The sequence below is a fragment of the Eleutherodactylus coqui genome, chromosome 1, assembly GCF_035609145.1.
Source record: "Eleutherodactylus coqui strain aEleCoq1 chromosome 1, aEleCoq1.hap1, whole genome shotgun sequence".
Taxonomy (NCBI): domain Eukaryota; kingdom Metazoa; phylum Chordata; class Amphibia; order Anura; family Eleutherodactylidae; genus Eleutherodactylus; species Eleutherodactylus coqui.
This window is the reverse complement of record NC_089837.1, coordinates 531,263,187-531,290,382: the sequence shown is the minus strand read 5'-3', so window position 1 is coordinate 531,290,382 and position 27,196 is coordinate 531,263,187. Positions and strand designations below refer to the sequence as shown.

Below are 27,196 nucleotides of genomic sequence, written 5' to 3'. Positions count from 1 at the left end.
ATGGGAGCTACAGAGATCACAGGAGAGGGAGATTATATGGGGGCTACAGAGATCACAGGAGAGGGGGAGTACATGGGGCTACAGAGATCACAGGAGAGGGAGAGTATATGGGGCTACAGAGATCACAGGGCAGGGGGAGTATATGGGGCTACAGAGATCATAGAATAGGGGGAGTATATGGGGCAACAGAGATCACAGGACAGGGGGAGTATATGGGGGCTACAGAGATCACAGGACAGGGGTAGTATATGGGGGCTACAGAGATCACTGGGCAGTGGGAGTATCTGGGGCTACAGAGATCACAGGACAGGGGGAGTATATGGGGGCTACAGAGATCACAGGACAGGGGGAGTATATGGGGCTACAGAGATCACAGGACAGGGGGCGTATACATGGGCTGCAGAAATCACAGGACAGGGGGAGTATACATGGGCTGTAGAGATTACAGGACAGAGAGAGTATACGGAGGCTGCAGAGATAACAGGACAGGGTGAGTATATCGGGGCTACAGGGATCACAGGAGAGGGGGAGTATATGGGGGCTACAGAGATCACAGGGCAGGGGGAGTATACGGGGGCTACAGAGATCACAGGACAGGTGGAGTATATGGGGGCTACAGAGATCACAGGACAGTGGGGTATATGGGGGCTGCAGAGAACACAGGACAGGGGGAGTATATGGGGGCTACAGAGATCACAGGACAGGGGGAGTATATAGGGGCAACAGAGATCACAGGATAGGGGGAGTATATGGGGGCTACAGAAATCACAGGACAGGGGGAGTATATGGGGCTAAAGAGATCACAGGACAGGGGGAGTATATGGCGGCTACAGAGATCACAGGACAGGAGGAGTATATGGAGGCTGCAGAGATCACAGGACAGGGGGAGTATATGGGGGCTACAGAGATCACAGGACAGGGGGAGTATATGGGGGCTACAGAGATCACAGGAGAGGGGGAGTACATGGGGCTACAGAGATCACAGGACAGGGGGAGTATATGGGGGCTACAGAGATCACAGGAGAGGGGGAGTACATGCGGCTACAGAGAACACAGGACAGGGGGAGTATATGGGGGCTACAGAGATCACAGGACAGGGGGAGTATATGGGGGCTACAGAGATCACAGGGCAGGGGTAGTATATGGGGCTACAGAGATCACTGGGCAGGGGTAGTATATGGGGCAACAGAGATCACAGGACAGGGGGAGTATATGGGGGCTACAGAGATCACAGGAGAGGGGGAGTACATGCGGCTACAGAGAACACAGGACAGGGGGAGTATATGGGGGCTACAGAGATCACAGGACAGGGGGAGTATATGGGGCAACAGAGATCACAGGACAGGGGGAGTATATGGGGGCTACAGAGATCACAGGAGAGGGGGAGTACATGCGGCTACAGAGAACACAGGACAGGGGGAGTATATGAGGGCGGCAGGGATCACAGGACGGAGGAGTATATGGGGGCTACAGAGATCACAAGACAGGGGGAGTATATGGGGCTACAAAGATCACAGGACAGGGGGAGTATATGGGGGCTACAGAGATCACAGGACAGGGGGAGTATACATGGGCTGCAGAAATCACAGGACAGGGGGACTGTATGGGGGCTACAGAGATCACAGGACCGGGGCGGGTATATGAGGGCTACAGAGATCACAGGAGAGGGGGAGTATATGGGGGCTACAGAGAAAACAGGACAGGGGGAGTATATGAGGACGGCAGGGATCACAGGACGGAGGAGTATATGGGGCTACAAAGATCACAGGACAGAGGGAGTATATGGGGGCTACAGAGATCAAAGGACAGGGGGAGTATATGGGGCTACAGAGATCACAGGACAGAGGGAGTATATGAGGCTACAGAGATCACAGGACAGGGGGAGTATATGGGGGCTACAGAGATCACAGGACAGATGGAGTATACATGGGCTGTGGAGATCATAGGACAGAGAGAGTATAAGGAGGCTGCAGGGATCACAGGACGGGGGGGTATATGGGGGCTACAGAGATCACAGGAGAGGGGGAGTACATGGGGCTACAGAGAACACAGGATAGGGGGAGTATATGGGGGCTACAGAGATCACAGGACAGGGGGAGTATATGGGGGCTACAGAGATCACAGGACAGGGGGAGTATATGGGGCTACAGAGATCACTGGGCAGTGGGAGTTTCTGGGGCTACAGAGATCACAGGACAGGGGGAGTATATAGGGGCTACAGAGATCACAGGACAGGGGGAGTATATAGGGGCTACAGAGATCACAGGACAAGGGGAGTATATGGGGGCTACATAGATCACAGGAGAGGGGGAGTATATGGGGGCAACAGAGATCACAGGACAGGGGGAGTATATGGGGGCTACAGAGATCACAGGACAGGGGGATATATGGGGTTACATAGATCACAGGGCAGGGGTAGTATATGGGAGCTACAGAGATCACAGGACAGGGGGAGTATATGGGGCTACAGAGATCACAGGACAGGGGGAGTATATGTGGGCTATAGAGATCACAGGACAGGGGGAGTATATGGGGCTACAGAGATCACAGAACAGGGGGAGTATATAGGGGCTAAAGAGATCACAGGACAAGGGGAGTATATGGGGACTACAGAGATCACAGGAGAGGGAGATTATATGGGGGCTACAGAGATCACAGGAGAGGGGGAGTACATGGGGCTACAGAGAACACAGGACAGGGGTAGTATATGGGGCTACAAAGATCACAGGACAGGGGGAGTATATGGGGGCTACAGAGATCACAGGACAGGGGGAGTATATGGGGCTACAGAGATCACAGGACAGAGGGAGTATATGGGGGCTACCGAGATCACAGGACAGAGGGAGTATATGGGGCTACAGAGATCACAGGACAGAGGGAGTATATGGGGGCTACAAAGATCACAGGACAGGGGGAGTATATGGGGGCTACAGAGATCACAGGACAGGGGGAGTATATGGGGCTACAGAGATCACAGGACAGGGGGAGTATATGTGGGCTATAGAGATCACAGGACAGGGGGAGTATATGGGGACTACAGAGATCACAGGACCGGGGCGGGTATATGAGGGGTACAGAGATCACAGGAGAGGGGGAGTATATGGGGGCTACAGAGAAAACAGCACAGGGGGAGTATATGAGGGCGGCAGGGATCACAGGACGGAGGAGTATATGGGGGCTACAGAGATCACAAGACAGGGGGAGTATATAGGGGCTACAAAGATCACAGGACAGGGGGAGTATATGGGGGCTACAGAGATCACAGGACAGGGGGAGTATATGGGGGCTACAGAGATCACAGGACAGGGGGAGTATACATGGGCTGCAGAAATCACAGGACAGTGGGAGTATATGGGGGCTACAGAGATCACAGGACAGATGGAGTATACATGGGCTGTGGAGATCACAGGACAGAGAGAGTATAAGGAGGCTGCAGGGATCACAGGACGGGGAGTATATGGGGCTACAAAGATCACAGGACAGGGGGAGTGTATGGGGCAACAGAGATCACAGGACAGGGGGAGTATATGGGGGCTACAGAGATCACAGGAGAGGGGGAGTACATGGGGCTACAAAGAACACAGGATAGGGGGAGTATATGGGGGCTACAGAGATCACAGGACAGGTGGAGTATATGGGGGCTACAGAGATCACAGGGCAGGGGTAGTATATGGGGCTACAGAGATCACTGGGCAGTGGGAGTATCTGGGGCTACAGAGATCACAGGACAGGGGGAGTATATAGGGGCTACAGAGATCACAGGACAGGGGTAGTATATGGGGCTACAGAGATCACTGGGCAGTGGGAGTATCTGGGGCTACAGAGATCACAGGACAGGGGGAGTATATGGGGCTACAGAGATCACAGGACAGGGGGAGTATATGGGGGCTACAGAGATCACAGGACAGGGGGAGTATATGGGGCTACAGAGATCACAGGACAGGGGGAGTATATGGGGCTACAGAGATCACAGGACAGGGGGAGTATATGTGGGCTATAGAGATCACAGGACAGGGGGAGTATATGGGGACTACAGAGATCACAGGACAGGGGGAGTATATGGGGGCTACAGAGATCACAGGACAGGGGGAGTATATGGGGGCTACAGAGATCACTGGACAGGGGGGTATATGGGGGCTGCAGGGAACACAGGACAGGGGGAGTATATGGGGGCTACAGAGATCACAGGACAGGGGGAGTATATGGGGGCTACAGAGATCACAGGACAGGGGGGTATATGGGGGCTGCAGAGAACACAGGACAGGGGGAGTATATGGGGGCAACAGAGATCACAGGACAGGGGGAGTATATGGGGGCAACAGAGATCACAGGACAGGGGGGTATATGGGGGCTGCAGAGAACACAGGACAGGGGCAGTATATGGGGGCAACAGAGATCACAGGGCAGGGGTAGTATATGGGGTCCACAGAGATCACAGGGCAGGGGAAGTATATGGGGGCTACAGAGATCACAGGAAAGGGGGAGTATATGGGGGCTACAGAGATCACAGGACAGGGGGAGTATATGGGGCTACAGAGATCACAGGACAGGGGGAGTATATGGGGGCTACAGAGATCACAGGACAGGGGGGTATATGGGGGCTGCAGAGAACACAGGACAGGGGGAGTATATGGGGACAACAGAGATCACAGGACAGGGGGAGTATATAGGGGCAACAGAGATCACAGGACAGGGGGAGTATATGGGGGCTACAGAGATCACAGGACAGGGGGAGTATATGGGGCTACAGAGATCACAGGACAGGGGGAGTATATGGGGCTACAGAGATCACAGGACAGGGGGAGTATATGGGGGCTACAGAGATCACAGGACAAGGGGAGTATATGGGGGCTACATAGCTCACAGGAGAGGGGAGTATATGGGGGCTACAGAGATCACAGGACAAGGGGAGTATATGGGGGCTACATAGATCACAGGGCAGGGGTAGTATATGGGAGCTACAGAGATCACAGGAGAGGGAGATTATATGGGGGCTACAGAGATCACAGGAGAGGGGGAGTACATGGGGCTACAGAGATCACTGGACAGGGGGAGCATATGGGGGCTACAGAGATCACAGGACAGGGAGAGTATATGGGGCTACAGAGATCACAGGACAGGGGGGGCATATGGGGGCTACAGAGATCACAGAACAGGGGGAGTATATGGGGCTACAGAGACCATAGAATAGGGGGAGTATATGGGGCAACAGGGATCACAGGACAGGGGGAGTATATGGGGCTACAGAGATCACAGGACAGGGGGAGTATATGGGGGCTACAGAGATCACAGGACAGGGGGAGTATATGGGGGCTACAGAGATCACAGGACAGGGGGAGCATAAGGGGGCTACAGCGATCACAGGACAGGGGGAGTATATGGGGGCTACAGAGATCACAGGACAGGGGGATATATGGGGTTACATAGATCAGAGGGCAGGGGTAGTATATGGGAGCTACAGAGATCACAGGGGAGGGGGAATACATGGGGCTACAGAGAACACAGGACAGGGGGGGTATATGGGGCTACAGAGATCACAGGACAGGGGGAGTATATGGGGGCTACAGAGATCACAGGACAGGGGGAGTATATGTGGGCTATAGAGATCACAGGACAGGGGGGAGTATAAAGCGACTACAGAGATCACAGGACAGGGGGAATATATGGGGGCTACAGAGATCACAGGACAGGGGGAGTATATGGGGCTACAGAGATCACAGGACAGGGGGAGTATATGGGGGCAACAGAGATCACAGGACAGGGGGAGCATATGGGGGCTACAGAGATCACAGGACAGGGGGAGTATATGGGGCTACAGAGATCACAGGACAGGGGGAGTATATGGGGGCAACAGAGATCACAGGACAGGGGGAGCATATGGGGGCTACAGAGATCACAGGACAAGGGGAGTATATGGGGCTACAGAGATCATAGAATAGGGGGAGTATATGGGGCTACAGAGATCACAGGACAGGGGGAGTATATGGGGGCTACAGAGATCACAGGACAGGTGGAGTATATGGGGACTACAGAGATCACAGGACAAGGGGAGTACATGGGGGCTACAGAGATCACAGGACAGGGGGAGTATATAGGGGCTACAGAGATCACAGGACAGGGGTAGTATATGGGGCTACAGAGATCACTGGGCAGTGGGAGTATCTGGGGCTACAGAGATCACAGGACAGGGGGAGTATATGGGGCTACAGAGATCACAGGACAGGGGGAGTATATGGGGGCTACAGAGATCACAGGACAGGGGGAGTATATGGGGCTACAGAGATCACAGGACAGGGGGAGTATATGGGGCTACAGAGATCACAGGACAGGGGGAGTATATGTGGGCTATAGAGATCACAGGACAGGGGGAGTATATGGGGACTACAGAGATCACAGGACAGGGGGAGTATATGGGGGCTACAGAGATCACAGGACAGGGGGAGTATATGGGGGCTACAGAGATCACTGGACAGGGGGGTATATGGGGGCTGCAGGGAACACAGGACAGGGGGAGTATATGGGGGCTACAGAGATCACAGGACAGGGGGAGTATATGGGGGCTACAGAGATCACAGGACAGGGGGGTATATGGGGGCTGCAGAGAACACAGGACAGGGGGAGTATATGGGGGCAACAGAGATCACAGGACAGGGGGAGTATATGGGGGCAACAGAGATCACAGGACAGGGGGGTATATGGGGGCTGCAGAGAACACAGGACAGGGGCAGTATATGGGGGCACCAGAGATCACAGGGCAGGGGTAGTATATGGGGTCTACAGAGATCACAGGGCAGGGGAAGTATATGGGGGCTACAGAGATCACAGGAAAGGGGGAGTATATGGGGGCTACAGAGATCACAGGACAGGGGGAGTATATGGGGCTACAGAGATCACAGGACAGGGGGAGTATATGGGGGCTACAGAGATCACAGGACAGGGGGGTATATGGGGGCTGCAGAGAACACAGGACAGGGGGAGTATATGGGGGCAACAGAGATCACAGGACAGGGGGAGTATATAGGGGCAACAGAGATCACAGGACAGGGGGAGTATATGGGGGCTACAGAGATCACAGGACAGGGGGAGTATATGGGGCTACAGAGATCACAGGACAGGGGGAGTATATGGGGCTACAGAGATCACAGGACAGGGGGAGTATATGGGGGCTACAGAGATCACAGGACAAGGGGAGTATATGGGGGCTACATAGATCACAGGAGAGGGGGAGTATATGGGGGCTACAGAGATCACAGGACAAGGGGAGTATATGGGGGCTACATAGATCACAGGGCAGGGGTAGTATATGGGAGCTACAGAGATCACAGGAGAGGGAGATTATATGGGGGCTACAGAGATCACAGGAGAGGGGGAGTACATGGGGCTACAGAGATCACTGGACAGGGGGAGCATATGGGGGCTACAGAGATCACAGGACAGGGAGAGTATATGGGGCTACAGAGATCACAGGACAGGGGGGGCATATGGGGGCTACAGAGATCACAGAACAGGGGGAGTATATGGGGCTACAGAGACCATAGAATAGGGGGAGTATATGGGGCAACAGAGATCACAGGACAGGGGGAGTATATGGGGCTACAGAGATCACAGGACAGGGGGAGTATATGGGGGCTACAGAGATCACAGGACAGGGGGAGTATATGGGGGCTACAGAGATCACAGGACAGGGGGAGCATAAGGGGGCTACAGCGATCACAGGACAGGGGGAGTATATGGGGGCTACAGAGATCACAGGACAGGGGGATATATGGGGTTACATAGATCAGAGGGCAGGGGTAGTATATGGGAGCTACAGAGATCACAGGGGAGGGGGAATACATGGGGCTACAGAGAACACAGGACAGGGGGGGGTATATGGGGCTACAGAGATCACAGGACAGGGGGAGTATATGGGGGCTACAGAGATCACAGGACAGGGGGAGTATATGTGGGCTATAGAGATCACAGGACAGGGGGGAGTATAAAGCGACTACAGAGATCACAGGACAGGGGGAATATATGGGGGCTACAGAGATCACAGGACAGGGGGAGTATATGGGGCTACAGAGATCACAGGACAGGGGGAGTATATGGGGGCAACAGAGATCACAGGACAGGGGGAGCATATGGGGGCTACAGAGATCACAGGACAGGGGGAGTATATGGGGCTACAGAGATCACAGGACAGGGGGAGTATATGGGGGCAACAGAGATCACAGTACAGGGGGAGCATATGGGGGCTACAGAGATCACAGGACAAGGGGAGTATATGGGGCTACAGAGATCATAGAATAGGGGGAGTATATGGGGCTACAGAGATCACAGGACAGGGGGAGTATATGGGGGCTACAGAGATCACAGGACAGGTGGAGTATATGGGGACTACAGAGATCACAGGACAAGGGGAGTACATGGGGGCTACAGAGATCACAGGACAGGGGGAGTATATGGGGGCTACAGAGATCACAGGACAGGGGGAGTATATGGGGGCTACAGAGATCACAGGACAGGGGGAGTATATGGGGGCTACAGAGATCACAGGACAGGGGGAGTATATGGGGGCTACAGAGATCACAGGGTAGAGGGAGTGTATGGGGGCTACAGAGGTCACAGGGCAGAGGGAGTATATGGGGGCTACAGAAATCACAGGGCAGGGGAAGTATATGGTGGCGGCAGAGATCACAGGACAGGGGGACTGTATGGGGGCTACAGAGATCACAGGACCGGGGCGGGTATATGAGGGCTACAGAGATCACAGGAGAGGGGGAGTATATGGGGGCTACAGAGAAAACAGGACAGGGGGAGTATATGAGGGCGGCAGGGATCACAGGACGGAGGAGTATATGGGGGCTACAGAGATCACAAGACAGGGGGAGTATATGGGGCTACAAAGATCACAGGACAGGGGGAGTATATGGGGGCTACAGAGATCACAGGACAGGGGGAGTATGTGGGGGCTACAGAGATCACAGGACAGGGGGAGTATAAGTGGGCTGCAGAAATCACAGGACAGTGGGAGTATATGGGGGCTACAGAGATCACAGGACAGATGGAGTATACATGGGCTGTAGAGATTACAGGACAGAGAGAGTATACGGAGGCTGCAGAGATAACAGGACAGGGTGAGTATATGGGGGCTACAGAGATCACAGGACAGGGGGAGTATATGGGGGCTACAGAGATCACAGGACAGGGGGAGTATATGGGGGCTACAGAGATCACAGGGCAGGGGTAGTATATGGGGCTACAGAGATCACTGGGCAGTGGGAGTATCTGGGGCTACAGAGATCACAGGACAGGGGGAGTATATAGGGGCTACAGAGATCACAGGACAGGGGTAGTATATGGGGCTACAGAGATCACTGGGCAGTGGGAGTATCTGGGGCTACAGAGATCACAGGACAGGGGAGTATATGGGGCTACAGAGATCACAGGACAGAGGGAGTATACATGGGCTGTAGAGATTACAGGACAGAGAGAGTATACGGAGGCTGCAGAGATAACAGGACAGGGTGAGTATATGGGGGCAACAGAGATCACAGGACAGGGGGAGCATATGGGGGCTACAGAGATCACAGGACAGGGGGAGTATATGGGGCTACAGAGATCACAGGACAGGGGGAGTATATGGGGGCAACAGAGATCACAGTACAGGGGGAGCATATGGGGGCTACAGAGATCACAGGACAAGGGGAGTATATGGGGCTACAGAGATCATAGAATAGGGGGAGTATATGGGGCTACAGAGATCACAGGACAGGGGGAGTATACGGGGGCTACAGAGATCACACGACAGGGGGAGTATATGGGGTCTACAGAGATCACACGACAGGGGGAGTATATGGGGGCTATAGAGATCACAGTATAGGGGGAGTATACGGAGGCTACAGAGATCACAGGACAAGAGGAGTATATAGGGGCTGCAGAGATCACATGACAGGGGGAGTATATGAAGGCGGCAGACATCACAAGATAGGGGGAGTATATGGGGCTACAGAGATCACAGGGCAGGGGTAGTATATGGGGTCTACAGAGATCACAGGGCAGGGGAAGTATATGGGGGCTACAGAGATCACAGGAAAAGGGGAGTATATGGGGGCTACAGAGATCACAGGACAGGGGGAATATATGGGGCTACAGACATCACATGACATGGGGGGTATATGGGGGCTACAGAGATCACAGGACAAGGGGAGTATATGGGGGCTACAGAGATCACAGGACAGGGGGAGTATATGGGGCTACAGAGATCACAGGACAGGGGGAATATATGGGGCTACAGAGATCACAGGACAGGGGGAGTATATGGGGGCTACAGAGATCACAGGACAAGGGGAGTATATGGGGGCTACATAGATCACAGGAGAGGGGGAGTATATGGGGGCTACAGAGATCACAGGACAGGGGGAGTATATGGGGGCTACAGAGATCACAGGACAGGGGGAGTATATGGGGGCTACAGAGATCACAGGACAGGGGGATATATGGGGTTACATAGATCACAGGGCAGGGGTAGTATATGGGAGCTACAGAGATCACAGGAGAGGGAGATTATATGGGGGCTACAGAGATCACAGGAGAGGGGGAGTACATGGGGCTACAGAGAACACAGGACAGGGGGAGTATATGGGGCTACAGAGATCACAGGACAGGGGGAGTATATGTGGGCTATAGAGATCACAGGACCGGGGGAGTATATGGGGACTACAGAGATCACAGGACAGGGGGAGTATATGGGGGCTACAGAGATCACAGGACAGGGGGAGTATATGGGGCTACAGAGATCACAGGACAGGGGGAGCATAAGGGGGCTACAGAGATCACTGGGCAGGGGGAGTATATGGGGGCTACAGAGATCACAGGACAGGGGGAGTATATGGGGCTACAGAGATCACAGGACAGGGGGAGTATATGGGGCTATAGAGATCACAGGACCGGGGGAGTATATGGGGACTACAGAGATCACAGGACAGGGGGAGTATATGGGGGCTACAGAGATCACAGGACAGGGGGAGTATATGGGGGCTACAGAGATCACAGGACAGGGGGGTATATGGGGGCTGCAGAGAACACAGGACAGGGGGAGTATATGGGGGCAACAGAGATCACAGGACAGGGGGAGTATATGGGGGCAACAGAGATCACAGGACAGGGGGAGTATATGGGGGCTACAGAGATCACAGGACAGGGGGAGTATATGGGGCTACAGAGATCACAGGACAGGGGGAGTATATGGGGGCAACAGAGATCACAGGACAGGGGGAGTATATGGGGGCAACAGAGATCACAGGACAGGGGGAGCATATGGGGGCTACAGAGATCACAGGACTGGGGGAGTATATGGGGCTACAAAGATCACAGGACAGGGGGAGTATTTTGGGCTACAGAGATCACAGAATAGGGGGAGTATATGGGGCTACAGAGATCACAGGACAGAGGGAGTATATGAGGCTACAGAGATCACAGGACAGGGGGAGTATATGGGGCTACAGAGATCACAGGACAGGGGGGTATATGGGGCTACAGAGATCACAAGACAGGGGGAGTATATGGGGGCAACAGAGATCACAGGACAGGGGGAGCATATGGGGGCTACAGAGATCACAGGGCAGGGGTAGTATATGGGGTCTACAGAGATCACAGGGCAGGGGAAGTATATGGGGGCTACAGAGATCACAGGAAAAGGGGAGTATATGGGGGCTACAGAGATCACAGGACAGGGGGAGTATATGGGGGCTACAGAGATCACACGACAGGGGGAGTATATGGGGCTACAGAGATCACAGGACAGGGGGAGTATATGGGGGCTACAGAGATCACAGGACAGGGGGGTATATGGGGGCTGCAGAGAACACAGGACAGGGGGAGTATATGGGGGCAACAGAGATCACAGGACAGGGGGAGTATATAGGGGCAACAGAGATCACAGGATAGGGGGAGCATATGGGGGCTACAGAAATCACAGGACAGGGGGAGTATATGGGGCTAAAGAGATCACAGGACAGGGGGAGTATATGGGGGCTACAGAGATCACAGGACAAGGGGAGTATATGGGGGCTACATAGATCACAGGAGAGGGGGAGTATATGGGGGCTACAGAGATCACAGGGCAGAGGGAGTATATGGGGGCTACAGAGATCACAGGGCAGGGGAAGTATATGGTGGCGGCAGAGATCACAGGACAGGGGGAGTGTATGGGGGCTACAGAGATCACAGGACAGGGGGAGTGTATGGGGGCTACAGAGATCACAGGACAGGGGGAGTATATGGGGGCTACAGAGATCACAGGACAGGGGGATATATGGGGTTACATAGATCACAGGGCAGGGGTAGTATATGGGAGCTACAGAGATCACAGGAGAGGGAGATTATATGGGGCTACAGAGATCACAGGAGAGGGGGAGTACATGGGGCTACAGAGATCACAGGAGAGGGAGAGTATATGGGGCTACAGAGATCACAGGGCAGGGGGAGTATATGGGGCTACAGAGATCATAGAATAGGGGGAGTATATGGGGCAACAGAGATCACAGGACAGGGGGAGTATATGGGGCTACAGAGATCACAGGACAGGGGGAGTATATGGGGGCTACAGAGATCACAGGACAGGTGGAGTATATGGGGGCTACAGAGATCACAGGACAGGGGGAGTATATGGGGGCTGCAGAGATCACAGGACAGGTGGAGTATATGGGGGCTGCAGAGATCACAGGACAGGGGGAGTATATGGGGGCTGCAGAGATCACAGGACAGGGGGAGTATATGGGGGCTTCAGAGATCACAGGGCAGAGGGAGTGTATGGGGGCTACAGAGATCACAGGGCAGAGGGAGTATATGGGGGCTACAGAGATCACAGGGCAGGGGAAGTATATGGTGGCGGCAGAGATCACAGGACAGGGGGAGTGTATGGGGGCTACAGAGATCACAGGACAAGGGGAGTATATGGTGGCTACAGAGATCACAGGACAGGGGGAGTATATGGGGGCTACAGAGATCACAGGACAGGGGGAGTATATGGGGGCTACAGAGATCACAGGACAGGGGGAGTATATGGGGCTACAGAGATCACAGGACAGGGGGAGTATATGGGGGCAACAGAGATCACAGGACAGGGGGAGTATATGGGGGCAACAGAGATCACAGGACAGGGGGAGCATATGGGGGCTACAGAGATCACAGGACTGGGGGAGTATATGGGGCTACAAAGATCACAGGACAGGGGGAGTATTTGGGGCTACAGAGATCACAGAATAGGGGGAGTATATGGGGCTACAGAGATCACAGGACAGAGGGAGTATATGAGGCTACAGAGATCACAGGACAGGGGGAGTATATGGGGCTACAGAGATCACAGGACAGGGGGGTATATGGGGCTACAGAGATCACAAGACAGGGGGAGTATATGGGGGCAACAGAGATCACAGGACAGGGGGAGCATATGGGGGCTACAGAGATCACAGGGCAGGGGTAGTATATGGGGTCTACAGAGATCACAGGGCAGGGGAAGTATATGGGGGCTACAGAGATCACAGGAAAGGGGGAGTATATGGGGGCTACAGAGATCACAGGACAGGGGGAGTATATGGGGGCTACAGAGATCACAGGACAGGGGGAGTATATGGGGCTACAGAGATCACAGGACAGGGGGAGTATATGGGGGCTACAGAGATCACAGGACAGGGGGGTATATGGGGGCTGCAGAGAACACAGGACAGGGGGAGTATATGGGGGCAACAGAGATCACAGGACAGGGGGAGTATATAGGGGCAACAGAGATCACAGGATAGGGGGAGTATATGGGGGCTACAGAAATCACAGGACAGGGGGAGTATATGGGGCTAAAGAGATCACAGGACAGGGGGAGTATATGGGGGCTACAGAGATCACAGGACAAGGGGAGTATATAGGGGCTACAGAGATCACATGACAGGGGGAGTATATGGGGGCTACAGAGATCACATGACAGAGGAAGTATATGGGGGCTACATAGATCACAGGAGAGGGGGAGTATATGGGGGCTACAGAGATCACAGGGCAGAGGGAGTATATGGGGTTACATAGATCACAGGGCAGGGGTAGTATATGGGAGCTACAGAGATCACAGGAGAGGGAGATTATATGGGGGCTACAGAGATCACAGGACAGGGGGAGTACATGGGGCTACAGAGATCACAGGAGAGGGAGAGTATATGGGGCTACAGAGATCACAGGGCAGGGGGAGTATATGGGGCTACAGAGATCATAGAATAGGGGGAGTATATGGGGCAACAGAGATCACAGGACAGGGGGAGTATATGGGGCTACAGAGATCACAGGACAGGGGGAGTATATGGGGGTTACAGAGATCACAGGACAGGTGGAGTATATGGGGGCTACAGAGATCACAGGACAGGGGGAGTATATGGGGCTGCAGAGATCACAGGACAGGTGGAGTATATGGGGGCTGCAGAGATCACAGGACAGGGGGAGTATATGGGGGCTTCAGAGATCACAGGGCAGAGGGAGTATATGGGGGCTACAGAGATCACAGGGCAGGGGAAGTATATGGTGGCGGCAGAGATCACAAGACAGGGGGAGTGTATGGGGGCTACAGAGATCACAGGACAGGGGGAGTGTATGGGGGCTATAGAGATCACAAGACCGGGGGCGTATATGGGTGCTCACATTGTATACACAGTTATTTAATATTCTTCATGATGTGCAGGTAGTGATGGTCAGGAGGCAATCAATTTTTAGGGATTTTCATGCTTCTCCGTCGACGCGGCCGTATGAGGCTTGTTTCTGCGTGGTGCACTGTAGTTTTTATTGGTACTATATTTGGGTTCATAAAATGTATTGTAGAACTTTAAAAACTTTTTTGGGAGAGCTGGGAGAGAAAACATCAATTCTGCCATGGCTTGTTTTTTTCTACAGCGCTAGTCACAAAGCATAAATGACATGATACATTTTCTGTGGTGCGGTGCGATTACGGCAATACCAAAATTATATGGATATTTTTAGGTTTTTCCCCTTTTACACAATAAATCCACTTTTTGCTGAAATTTTTTTTTACACTGCTACATTCCTAATTCCATAAATTTTTTATTTTCCCATGGTCGGAGCTCTGTGAGGACTTGCATTTTGTGTGACGAGCTATAGTTTTTATTGGCACCACTTTGGGGTACCTGTAGCTTTTTTAACCACTTTTATTGTGTTTTCTTGGGAGGCAAAATGAATAAAAACACAATGTCTTCATTTTTTTAGCATGAGTTTTTTGTTGCTTTTTTAAAGGAGGGAGTTTTTTTTATAACTATTTTTGCACATTTTTCATGTCCCTGTAGAGGATTTGAACGTGTGATGTTATGCAGTACTTCTGTACTGCAGTGTATTATTACTAATAACGGCAATTACAGACCAAGGCATACAAAGACACCGGTAATGGCATCCAGGGGGCATTAATGGGCCATTAATGGCAGGACAGCAGTGATCACAGCACTAAACCACTATCAACCAAGGACTAGAACACTAAACCACCGGACACTAAGGAATTGAGCACTAAATGACTAGAAACAAAGGACTGGAATACTACATTACTGGACAACAGAGACTAGAGCACTAAACCAGTATAAATCAGAGACTGGGACACTAAACCATGGGATACTATGGGATTGAGCACTAAATCATTAGACTGGAGCACTAAACCACTGCCCACCAGGGACAAAGATACCAAACTATTGGACATCAGGGTCTTGGCAACTACAACACAGGACATAAGAGACAGTGGCACTAAGTGTCCAAACACCACAGAACATAACCCCAAACTTCTGAACCCCAAACAGTAAACCAGTGGAAAATAGGGATTGATACACTAACCCCCTTGACACCAGGGATTGTAGTACTACACACTGAACATTAGGGACAAGGATCCAAAACCACTGGACAGAGACTAACACTAAACCACTGGAAAACAGCTACTCACATACTAAAACAATGGAAACCAGGGACACTAGATCACAAATTGCTTTTCAATGTTTTAGAGACTCGTGGGACGTCAGTCATTTTGTGTGTGTGTCAGGCTTTAGACCTATATTCAGCATCCATTTTTGTATCGGCTGTATAACGAAATCAGATTAAGTGCACCTTTAACTTGAACCTCTCATTCCCGACTCCAAGACTTCTCCAGAACAGCACCAGTCCTCTGGAATGTGCTACCCCAAACGATCCAAGCAATTCCTGACTCACACAACTTCAGGCATGCTCTATAAATGCCCCTCTTCAGGGAGGCATACCATATCCCCTAAACGAGTCCTACCGACTGCAATCCCTGCTACCCATAACCAACCACTCCCTGCAGTCATACTGATTCAGCCACTATACAGCCGACAATTGTCTGTGTATAGTGTGGTAACCCAAAGGGCCTCTCAGGACATGAGGCCCACGCTGAGAAGCTTCAAGGGTTAGAGGTGTCACATGTCATGGTGGCTCTTACCAGACTTCGCCCCGGAGGGACACACTCAACCTCAGCCCAAGTACCACTAGGCTTCTTACGGACACCCCTCGCACAAGGATGGCCTATAAAACGTGTGGTGGTTTGCATATTTGTCATGTGACGCCACCGTTCCTTACTCACCTTAATGAAACTTGGCGGAGAAATAAAAGGAAGTCCCCACACACAGTAACTTTTTAAATCCCTCAGTCCCTTGGAACGGTCGGGCTGGTAAAACTTTACTTGTAGCTTTAGCAGTATACATCCTACAACACACCAGTGCAGCCAGGACTAAAGACTTGAGGTCAGGGAGGAAGCTCAGGATGATATCGATCCTACAGTCCAGGTACCGCTCTCAGAAAGAACACTCGCTGAGGGGATAGGGGTAGGGTCACTCAACAGACACTCACTTGATAAAGATTCTGTGCACGGTGGACTCATCACTCTACTTCACTCAGCTCTCTCTCTTAATGGTCCATGGCATTAGGGACCTCAGTATACATCTCTTTCTCTTCAATCACTCTTCACCACATGAGGGTTGAAGGTACCCCCATGTTGCCTGCACTCCACTCCTCTCTACCGTTGAAGTAAATAAACCCCACCTTGCTCTCAGACACTCATACTTATAGTGTCCAGCATATCACATAACAGGACATACATTAATACTTTTGCAGACATATCCCAGCCACATTCAGACATTAACTCTTCACTTGCTGTAGTTGTGCAATACACATAACAGGAGACTAGACAGTTTGCATAGTGCATCCACACAAAAGACATGACAAGTATGACATTTATGGAGGGGCCAGAAATAGGTGTTTCGGGCCACTACAATAGCATTCACACTCTCCACCCAACCATACAGGGAAAATCTCCAGCACCTTAACCTTCTGTATCCCCCCATTATCTGTAGTCGCTGAGTAGATAAAATCATGACCAGAAATATGCCAGGCACATATTCCCAATCAGAGGATCTCCTGCGGAGATATTATCGAAATGAGGAATTATGGTTTTTCACAGGTACCAACGCATATACCCCACCCTCTCTGAATGACCTCGGAGGGGGCGGGCAAAGATGTGTTCTGGGGAAAGTTTAAAAACATCCCAAATCTGGAATCTTTCTTGTATTTCCTCCTTGTTTTATTTTAAGTATTGTCCCTTGTGTATGTCTGTAAACCTTATCTCCACTGTAACATCTTCTTCTGTATATTTTTGTATATTTATAAATATTTAGCATTACTAGTCTTTTTAAGAATAAATCTGCAATTTATTAGTCAAACCTTGTCTGTTTTAAAACGAACCATAACTCCGAAAATTGTGTTAATAATTCTTAGTCCAGGAATTACCTGGGAAAACAAAAATGATCGATCGAGGCTCTGCCATGACAAGTGGTCATAGCGGTGAGAACGCTCGGTTTCGTCAATCCATCAAAAGATGGTGATAGAGGCAGGGTTAAGAGGGTTGGCTCCTTTTCTCTCCGTGACACAATTATTAACACACGAAGAGACTAAGAGTAGGAAACCAAACCACCTGACATTAGGAAGTTCAAAACCACCGGCCAGCGGAAACAGGAGCAATAAACCCCCTGACATCGGAGATTGTAGTGAGACTCTAAACCATCAAGTAAAGTGCTGCGTAATATGCATTCACTATATAAAGGCAAATTACAAGGCAAAAGGAACTGTAGCATTAAACCACTGAAGACCAAGAAAACAAACCACTAAAAGCTAAAACTATATTACTAGACACCATGGATGAAGATATTGAACAAAGAGCACCAAAACTACTGGACACCAGGGACATGGGAATTAAAAGCCATCAAATAGCAGGGACTTTGCCACTAAACCCCTAGGTACCAGGATCTGAAAATCACCAAATCAGGCCAATAATGCACAAAAGAAATATTTGGCTAGTGACCAACCTTAAACTCCGGTTCCTTCCTTGAAAGCCTTTTAAGTTCCCGACTCAACTTGAAAGCTCTCAACATGGCGTCTTCACTGGCGATGGACAGATATGCCCTACTGGCGATTCCTTTGTATGTGTTGATTCTAGACAGTGAGAACTTAAGTAGGTCATATTTGCGTCCGTTGCTGCACTCCAGACATGCGCAGGAGATCTTGTGCGGTGTGGTAATCACATGGCCTTTCTTCATGAGCATCTCAACAATTTCATAGAGGTCCTTCTCACAGGCCAAGGTGAGTGGAGTTACTCCAGGAGCAAAGCGGGAGTTGTCAATGGAGTTGTCAAAGAAAGCCAATGAGAATGACTTGATGTCCATCTTTAGCCCTTTCTCTTGGTCCAATCGATCCAGTAACATCTTAACTACATGAGGTTGGTTGGTGTCAACAGCCACAAGGAGAGCTTCATGGATCTGTCTGAAATCAAACTTCACACAATGCAACAAGGTCTTCATGATATCCTCATTTCCTGTACGGATAGCAAGATTGAGAGCCTCCCGCCACGATCGGTCTTCACTATCATCCAACTGTCGCAGGATACCATCACTGACCTGTAGAAGTTGCTGCACCTGACGAAGGTTACCTTCATGTATAGCATTGATGAGAGCAACAGGAAACTTCAGTTTCTTATTCACGATTTCTCTCCAATTAGCTTGCTAAAAAAGTGCAAGATTACAATTACTTTGATAAATACTGTCCCCCCATGTACAAGAATATAACTACTATAATACTGCCCCCTATGTACAAGAATATAACTACTATAATACTGCCCTATGAAGAAGAATAGTACTACTATAATACTGCCTCCTATGTACAAGAATATAACTACTACAGTACTGCCTCCTTTATACAAGTATATAACTACTATAATACTGCCTCCTATGTACAAGAATATAACTACTATAATACTGCCTTCTATGTACAAGAATATAACTACTATAATACTGCCTTCTATGTACAAGAATATAACTACTATAATACTGCTCCTATGTACAAGAATATAACTACTATAATACTGCCCCCCTATGTACAAGAATATAACTACTATAATACTGCCCCCCTATGTACAAGAATATAACTACTATAATACTGCTCCTATGTACAAGAATATAACTACTATAATACTGCTCCTATGTACAAGAATATAACTACTATAATACTGCCTCCTATGTACAAGAATAAAACTACTATAATACTGCCCCCTATGTACAAGAATATAACTACTATATAACTACTATAATACTGCCCCCTATGAACAAGAATATAACTACTATGATACTGCCTCCTATATACAAGAATATAACTACTATAATGCTGCCCACTATGTACAAGAATATAACTACTATAATACTGCTCCTATGTATAAGAATATAACTACTATAAAACTGCCCCCTATGTACAAGAATATAACTACTATAACACTGCCCCCTATGTGCAAGAATATAACTACTATAATACTGCCCCCTATGTACAAGAATATAACTACTATAATACTGCCCCTATGTACAAGAATATACCTACTATAATACTGCCTCCTATGTACAAGAATATAACTACTATAATACTGCCTCCTAGGTACAATAATATAACTACTATAATACTGACCCAATGTACAAGAATATACCTACTATAATACTGACCCAATGTACAAGAATATACCTACTATAATACTGACCCCTATGTACAAGAATATAACTACTATAATACTGCCCCCTATGTACAAGAATATGACTACTATAATACTGCCCCCAATGTACAAGAATATAACTACAATAATGCTGCTCCTATGTACAAGAATATAACGACTATAATACTGCCCCATAAGTACAAGAATATAACTACTACAATACTGCCCCCTATGTACAAGAATATAACTACTATAATACTGCCCCAATGTACAAGAATATAACTACTATAATACTGCCCCCTATGTACAAGAATATAACTACTATAATAGTGCCCCCTATGTACAAGAATATAACTGCTATAATACTGCCCCCTATGTACAAGAATATAACTACTATAATATTGCCCCCAATGTACAAGAATCTTACTACTATAATGCTGCTCCTATGTACAAGAATATAACTACTATAATACTGCCCCGTATGTACAAGAATATAACTACTATAATACTGCTCCTATGTACAAGAATATAACTACTATAATACCGCTCCCATGTACAAGAATATAACTACTATAATACTGCCCCCTATGTACAAGAATATAACTACTATAATACTGCCCCCGATGTACAAGAATATAACTACTATAATACTGCCCCCTATGTACAAGAATATAACTACTATAATACTGCCCACTATGCACAAGAATATAACTACTATAATACTGCTCCTATGTACAAGAATATAACTACTATAATATTGCTCCTATGTACAAGAATATAACTACTATAATACTGCTCCTATGTACAAGAATATAACTACTATAATACTGCCCCCTATGTACAAGAATATAACTACTATAATACTGCCCCCCTATGTACAAGAATATAACTACTATAATACTGCTCCCTATGTACAAGAATATAACTTCTATAATACTGCTCCTATGTACAAGAATATAATCACTGTAATACCGCTCCTATGTACAAGAATATAACTACTATAATACTGCCCCCTATGTACAAGAATATAACTACTATAATACTGCCCCCGATGTACAAGAATATAACTACTATAATACTGCCCCCTATGTACAAGAATATAACTACTATAAAACTGCCCACTATGCACAAGAATATAACTACTATAATACTGCTCCTATGTACAAGAATATAACTACTATAATATTGCTCCTATGTACAAGAATATAACTACTATAATACTGCTCCTATGTACAAGAATATAACTACTATAATACTGCCCCCTATGTACAAGAATATAACTACTATAATACTGCCCCCTATGTACAAGAATATAACTACTATAATACTGCCCCCCTATGTACAAGAATATAACTTCTATAATACTGCTCCTATGTACAAGAATATAACTACTATAATACTGCCCCCTATGTACAAGAATATAACTACTATAATACTGCCCCCTATGTACAAGAATATAACTACTATAATACTGCCTACTATGTACAAGAATATAACTACTATAATACTGCTCCCAAGTACAGGAATATAACCACTATAATACTGCCCCCTATGTACAAGAATATAACTACTATAATACTGCTCCTATGTACAAGAATATAACTACTATAATACTGCCCCCTATGTACAAGAATATAACTACTATAATACTGCCCCCTATGTACAAGAATATAACTACTATAATACTGCCCCCTATGTACAAGAATATAACTACTATAATACTGCCCGCTATATAACAGAATATAACTACTATAATACTGCCCCCTATGTACAAGAATATAACTACTATAATACTGCTTCTATGTACAAGAATATAACTACTATAATACTGCCCCCTATGTACAAGAATATAACTACTATAATACTGCTCCTATGTACAAGAATATAACTACTATAATACTGCCCCCTATGTACAAGAATATAACTACTATAATACTACTTCTATGTACAAGAATATAACTACTATAATGCTGCCCCCTATGTACAAAATATAACTACTATAATACTGCTTCTATGTACAAGAATATAACTACTATAAATACTGCCCCCTTTGTACAAGAATATAACTACTATAATACTGCTCCCTATGTACAAGAATATAACTACTATAATACTGCCCCCTATGTACAAGAATATACCTACTATAATACTGCCCCCCTATGTACAAGAATATAACTACTATAATACTGCCCCCTATGTACAAGAATATAACTACTATAATACTGCTCCTATGTACAAGAATATAACTACTATAATACTGCCCCTATGTACAAGAATATAACTACTATAATACTGCCCCTATGTACAAGAATATAACTACTATTATACTGCTCCATATGTACAAGAATATAACTTCTATAATACTGCCCCCTATGTACAAGAATATACCTACTATAATACCGCCCCCCTATGTACAAGAATATAACTACTATAATACTGCCCCCAATGTACAAGAATATAACTACTATAATACTGCTCCTATGTACAAGAATATAACTACTATAATACTGCCCCTATGTACAAGAATATAACTACTATTATACTGCTCCATATGTACAAGAATATAACTACTACAATACTGCCCCCTATGTACAAGAATATAACTACTATCATACTGCCCCTATGTACAAGAATATAACTACTATAATACTGGCCCCCATGTACAAGAATATAACTACTATAATACTGGCCCCCATGTACAAGAATATAACTACTATAATACTGTCCCCTATGTACAAGAATATAACTACTATAATACTACCCTCTATGTACAAGAATATAACTACTATAATACTGCCCCTATGTACAAGAATATAACTACTATAATACTGCCCCCTATGTGCAAGAATATAACTACTATAATACTGTCCTCAATGTACAAGAATATAACTACTATAATACTACCCCCTATGTACAAGAATATAACTACTATAATACTGCCCCTATGTACAAGAATATAACTACTATAATACTGCCCCTATGTACAAGAATATAACTACTATAATACTGCCCCCTATGTAGAAGAATATAACTACTATAATACTGCCCCCTATGTACAAGAATATAACTACTATAATACTGCCCCCTATGTGCAAGAATATAACTACTATAATACTGCCCCTATGTACAAGAATATAACTACTATATTACTGCTCCTATGTACAAGAATATATCTACTATAATACTGCCCCCTATGTACAAGAATATAACTACTATAATACTGCCCCCTATGTACAAGAATATAACTACTATAATACTGCCCCCTATGGACAAGAATATAACTACTATAATACTGCCCCCTATGTACAAGAATATAACTACTATAATACTGCCTCCTATGTAGAAGAATATAACTACTATAATACTGCCCCCTATGTACAAGAATATAACTACTATAATATTGCCTCCTATGTACAAGAATATAACTACTATAATGCTGCCCTTATGTACAAGAATATAACTACTATAATACTGCCACTATGTACAAGAATATAACTACTATAATACTGCCTCCTATGTACAAGAATATAACTACTATAATACTGCCCCCTATGTACAAGAATATAACTACTATAATACTGCCCCCTATGTATAAGAATATAACTAGTATAATGCTGCCCCCTATGTACAAGAATATAACTACTATAATACTGCTCCCTATGTACAAGAATATAACTACTATAATACTGTCCTCTATGTACTAGAATATAACTACTATAATGCTGCCCCCTATGTACAAGAATATAACTACTATAATACTGCCCCCGATGTACAAGAATATAACTACTATAATACTGCCGCCTATGTACAAGAATATAACTACTATAACACTGCCCACTATGCACAAGAATATAACTACTATAATACTGCTCCTATGTACAAGAATATAACTACTATAATACTGCCCCCTATGTACAAGAATATAACTACTATAATACTGCCCCCGATGTACAAGAATATAACTACTATAATACTGCCGCCTATGTACAAGAATATAACTACTATAACACTGCCCACTATGCACAAGAATATAACTACTATAATACTGCTCCTATGTACAAGAATATAACTACTATAATATTGCTCCTATGTACAAGAATGTAACTACTATAATACTGCCCACTATTCACAAGAATATAACTACTATAATACTGCTCCTATGTACAAGAATATAACTACTATAATACTGCGCCCTATGTACAAGAATATAACTACTATAATACTGCTCCTATGTACAAGAATATACCTACTATAATACTGCTCCTATGTACAAGAATATAACTACTATAATACTGCCCCCTATGTACAAGAATATAACTACTATAATACTGCCCCCTATGTACAAGAATATAACTACTATAATACTGCCTACTATGTACAAGAATATAACTACTATAATACTGCTCCCAAGTACAGGAATATAACCACTATAATACTGCCCCCTATGTACAAGAATATAACTACTATAATACTGCTCCTATGTACAAGAATATAACTACTATAATACTGCCCCCTATGTACAAGAATATAACTACTATAATACTGCCCCCTATGTACAAGAATATATCTACTATAATACTGCTCCCTATGTACAAGAATATAACTACTATAATACTGCTCCCTATGTATAAGAATATAACTACTATAATACTGCCTCCTATGTACAAGAATATAACTACTATAATACTGCCCCCTATGTACAAGAATATAACTACTATAATACTGCTTCTATGTACAAGAATATAACTTCTATAATACTGCCCCCCTATGTACAAGAATATAACTACTATAATACTGCTTCTATGTACAAGAATATAACTACTATAAATACTGCCCCCTTTGTACAAGAATATAACTACTATAATACTGCTCCCTATGTACAAGAATATAACTACTATAATACTGCCCCCTATGTACAAGAATATACCTACTATAATACTGCCCCCCTATGTACAAGAATATAACTACTATAATACTGCCCCCTATGTACAAGAATATAACTACTATAATACTGCTCCTATGTACAAGAATATAACTACTATTATACTGCTCCATATGTACAAGAATATAACTACTATAATACTGCCCCCTATGTACAAGAATATAACTACTATAATACTGGCCCCTATGTACAAGAATATAACTACTATAATACTGCCCCTATGTACAAGAATATAACTACTATAATACTGCTCCTATGTACAAGAATATAACTCCTACAATACTGCCCCCTATGTGCAAGAATATAACTACTATAATACTGCCCCTATGTACAAGAATATAACTACTATAATACTGCCCCCTATGTACAAGAATATAACTACTATAATACTGCTCCTATGTACAAGAATATGACTACTATAATACTGCCCCCTATGTGCAAGAATATAACTACTATAATACTGTCCTCTATGTACAAGAATATAACTACTATAATACTACCCCCTATGTACAAGAATATAACTACTATAATACTGCCCCTATGTACAAGAATATAACTACTATTATACTGCTCCTATGGACAAGAATATAACTACTGTAATACTGCCCCCTATGTGCAAGAATATAACTACTATAATACTGCCCACTATGTACAAGAATATAACTACTATAATACTGCCCCTATGTACAAGAATATAACTACTATAATACTGCCACTATGTACAAGAATATAACTACTATAATACTGCCCTTATGTACAAGAATATAACTACTATAATACTGCCCCTATGTACAAGAATATAACTACTATAATACTGCCCCCTTTGTACAAGAATATAACTACTATAATACTGCACCCTATGTACAAGAATATAACTACTATAATATTGCCTCCTATGTAGAAGAATATAACTACTATAATACTGCCCCCTATGTACAAGAATATAACTACTATAATACTGCCCTTATGTACAAGAATATAACTACTATAATACTGCCCCCTATGTACAAGAATATAACTACTATAATACTGCCCCCTATGTACAAGAATATAACTACTATAATACTGCCCCCTATGTATAAGAATATAACTACTATAATACTGCCCCCTATGTACAAGAATATAACTACTATAATACTGCCCCCTATGTTCAAGAATATAACTACTATAATACTGCCTACTATGTACAAGAATATAACTACTATAATACTGCCCTCTATATACAAGAATATAACTACTATAATACTGCCTCCTACGTACAAGAATATAACTACTATAATACTGCCCCCTATGTACAAGAATATAACTACTATAATACTGCCACTATGTACAAGAATATAACTACTATAAAACTGCCCTTATGTACAAGAATATAACTACTATAATACTGCCACTATGTACAAGAATATAACTACTATAATACTGCCTCCTATGTACAAGAATATAACTACTATAATACTGCCCTCTGTGTACAAGAATATAACTACTATAATACTGCCCCCTATGTATAAGAATATAACTACTATAATACTGCCCCCTATGTACAAGAATATAACTACTATAATACTGCCCCCTATGTATAAGAATATAACTACTATAATGCTGCCCCCTATTTACAAGAATATAACTACTATAATACTGCTCCTATGTACAAGAATATAACTACTATAATACTGCCCCCTATGTACAAGAATTGAACTACTATAATACTGCCCCCTATGTATAAGAATATAACTACTATAATGCTGCCCCCTATGTACAAGAATATAACTACTATAATACTGCTCCTATGTACAAGAATATAACTACTATAATACTGCTCCCTATGTACAAGAATATAACTACTATAATACTGCCCCCTATGTACAAGAATATAACTACTATAATACTGCTCCTATGTACAAGAATATAACTACTATAATACTGCCCCCTATGTACAAGAATATAACTACTATAAAACTGCTCCTATGTACAAGAATATAACTACTATAATACTGCCCCCTATGTGGAAGAATATAACTACTATAATACTGTCCTCTATGTACAAGAATATAACTACTATAATACTACCCCCTATGTACAAGAATATAACTACTATAATACTGCCCCTATGTACAAGAATATAACTACTATAATACTGCCCCCTATGTACAAGAATATAACTACTATTATACTGCTCCTATGGACAAGAATATAACTACTATAAT

The 27,196-nt window shown here is 45.7% G+C and overlaps 1 protein-coding gene across 2 annotated transcripts in view; it reads right to left on the bottom strand.

The window, feature by feature from the left end:
- LOC136590896 (short transient receptor potential channel 2-like) overlaps positions 1 to 27,196 on the bottom strand; it is a 138,338-nt gene that overhangs the window by 33,958 nt on the left and 77,184 nt on the right. For both annotated transcript variants that reach the window (XR_010787778.1, XM_066588420.1), the window contains exon 2: positions 18,384 to 19,076. Coding sequence is in view for 1 of the 2 variants with exons in the window: in XM_066588420.1 (XP_066444517.1) it covers positions 18,384 to 19,076 (693 nt within the window). In the remaining variant the exon portion in view is untranslated. The remainder of the gene's footprint in view (positions 1 to 18,383; positions 19,077 to 27,196) is intronic.